Below are 1,898 nucleotides of genomic sequence, written 5' to 3' on the forward strand. Positions count from 1 at the left end.
GGATGGGGGCCGTGGGCCGGGGATAGGGGCGCGTGGGCCGGGGATGGGGGCGCCACGGCCCGGAGTGTGCAGAGGGGTTTAACCACCATTTCAAGGCCACACAAACGTCAGGTTGGTATGCTGGAGACCGCTGGGGGCCGAGGACCCCGAATCCCTTCGTAAACCCCCTCCGTGTAAGGACGCCAGCAGCCCGGGCCCTCAGCGCTGCCTTCGGTCGCGGGCACAGGGGGCCGACGACTCAGGCTTCCCGGGTGTGGAGCTGATCGCGGTTCCGAAAGCCGCCTGCGCGTCGGGTTCTCACCGTCCGTGACCAAAGGCGTCAACCAGGAGAACGGGGCGGCCGGTCCCACCGAGGCGCCTGGCTCCTCCTCAGCGAGCGGGCGCGGGCTCTGTCAGGAAGTCGTTTCTGTCCGTTCGTTAGTGTCGCGTGCTTCTTCCCGAAAGGTTCGCGGTTGCCGTCTCCACGGAAGCAGCGCACCCTGCTAACAGCACGTCGTTTTGGGGATAAGCGTTTTTGAGGACGTCGACCCAAAAGCGTTTTGTAACTAATATGACGCGAGATCTAGAAATAGTAAATCTACGTTCTTTCATAAATAGTACCATTCAGAATTTTAGTGAATTGAGATGAGCCCTACTCCCAATTACTGCAGTTTGGAGAGGCTCGAAAATCTTTTGCTCTACATTTTCTCAAGTCGAGATTTTTCTCACGATCGCTGTGTGTTAACACAGAGTGCGTTCCCGCACTGCCCGCAAACTGGAAGTCGAGGCGGGGGCGGGTGGCTTCGGTCAGGAGACTCGCTGTGGGTGGCCTTGCTCCTCCCTAAGCTGCGGGAACTGGCAGCTGACGCCTGAGACTCGCGCCGGTAAAATGCGTACTGGATGGAATTCGCTGTGTTCCCAAAGCCGAGGAGGGTCTCTGCGGGGTCTCCTCCCGAGAAAGGGCGCTCGCTCTTGTTCACGTGGAGAAACGAGGGTCCGTTAACGAACGTGCGAACCAGACCGGACCTCCCGCATCCGGAGAGTGTCCGTGTCTATTTTAACGTATCGACATCGTGTAATGTTATATGGCCTTTAAATTTCATTTTTAAAAAGCATGCGGAAATGCCAGAGATGGTCACGTTATAACATTACGTGGAAAGATGAGAAAAATAATCCACCGAAGGCGAGCGTATAAACTTGCCTATCTGGTGGCAAAACTGCGCTTTTTAGATTCTTCCGGATCTCATCGCTGGTTTGGCTTTACCGTAAACCGCGGACGGCTAGCCGTACCTGAGCTGTGGGCACCGTGGGCCCGCCCCACCTGCCCGGGCTCCCTGTGGTCCAGTGCGACCTGTGACCTGTGACCTGGGCCTGGCGAGCCCCAGCCACGCCCACCTGACTCCCTCTGTCTGTGACCCACAGCGAGAGCGAGGACACAGGGCTTGCCCGCGTTCTCCTGCGGAAGTTTGCAGACCAGGACGTGCTCTGTGCCGACCGTCACCCAGACCTGTGAGTACCAGACGCCCTTTGCGAGGGGGTGGCCCCCGGCCTGGAGCCCCACGGACCGGGAGGGCCGTGGACATCAGCCCTGGCGTAGGTTAGCGAGGAACAGGGTCGTGGGGGCTGGATCCAGAACACCCTGAGATGAATTACATGCTCGCCCCTCTCCGTGCGTGGTAAACATGTGGTCCATATTATTGCAGAAAAGTTAACGAATAATCGATAGCGTTCAATTTCTTTAATAAAACTCAAAGCTAAAAAGTCAAGTAACAAATTAAATACAAAATATGTATTAACCGCTGTTTACTTTTTAGGAAAACTTACACGTGTGAACACATTAACTGTAATTTTTTTTAAACTGAAGGGACTTAAAAGTCAGTAGCATCAGTTTGGGAGTGAACTACGTTGAATATTTTTTT

General features: G+C 55.2%; 1 protein-coding gene across 1 annotated transcript in view; it reads left to right on the top strand.

Annotated features, from left to right (window-relative positions):
* ABCA13 (ATP binding cassette subfamily A member 13) overlaps positions 1–1,898 on the top strand; it is a 147,718-nt gene that overhangs the window by 98,218 nt on the left and 47,602 nt on the right. The window contains exon 41 of the mRNA XM_025046516.1: positions 1,402–1,488. Coding sequence (XP_024902284.1) covers positions 1,402–1,488 — 87 coding nt within the window. The remainder of the gene's footprint in view (positions 1–1,401; positions 1,489–1,898) is intronic.

The sequence above is a fragment of the Pteropus alecto genome, unplaced genomic scaffold, assembly GCF_000325575.1.
Source record: "Pteropus alecto unplaced genomic scaffold, ASM32557v1 scaffold214, whole genome shotgun sequence".
Classification (NCBI taxonomy): Eukaryota; Metazoa; Chordata; class Mammalia; order Chiroptera; family Pteropodidae; genus Pteropus; species Pteropus alecto.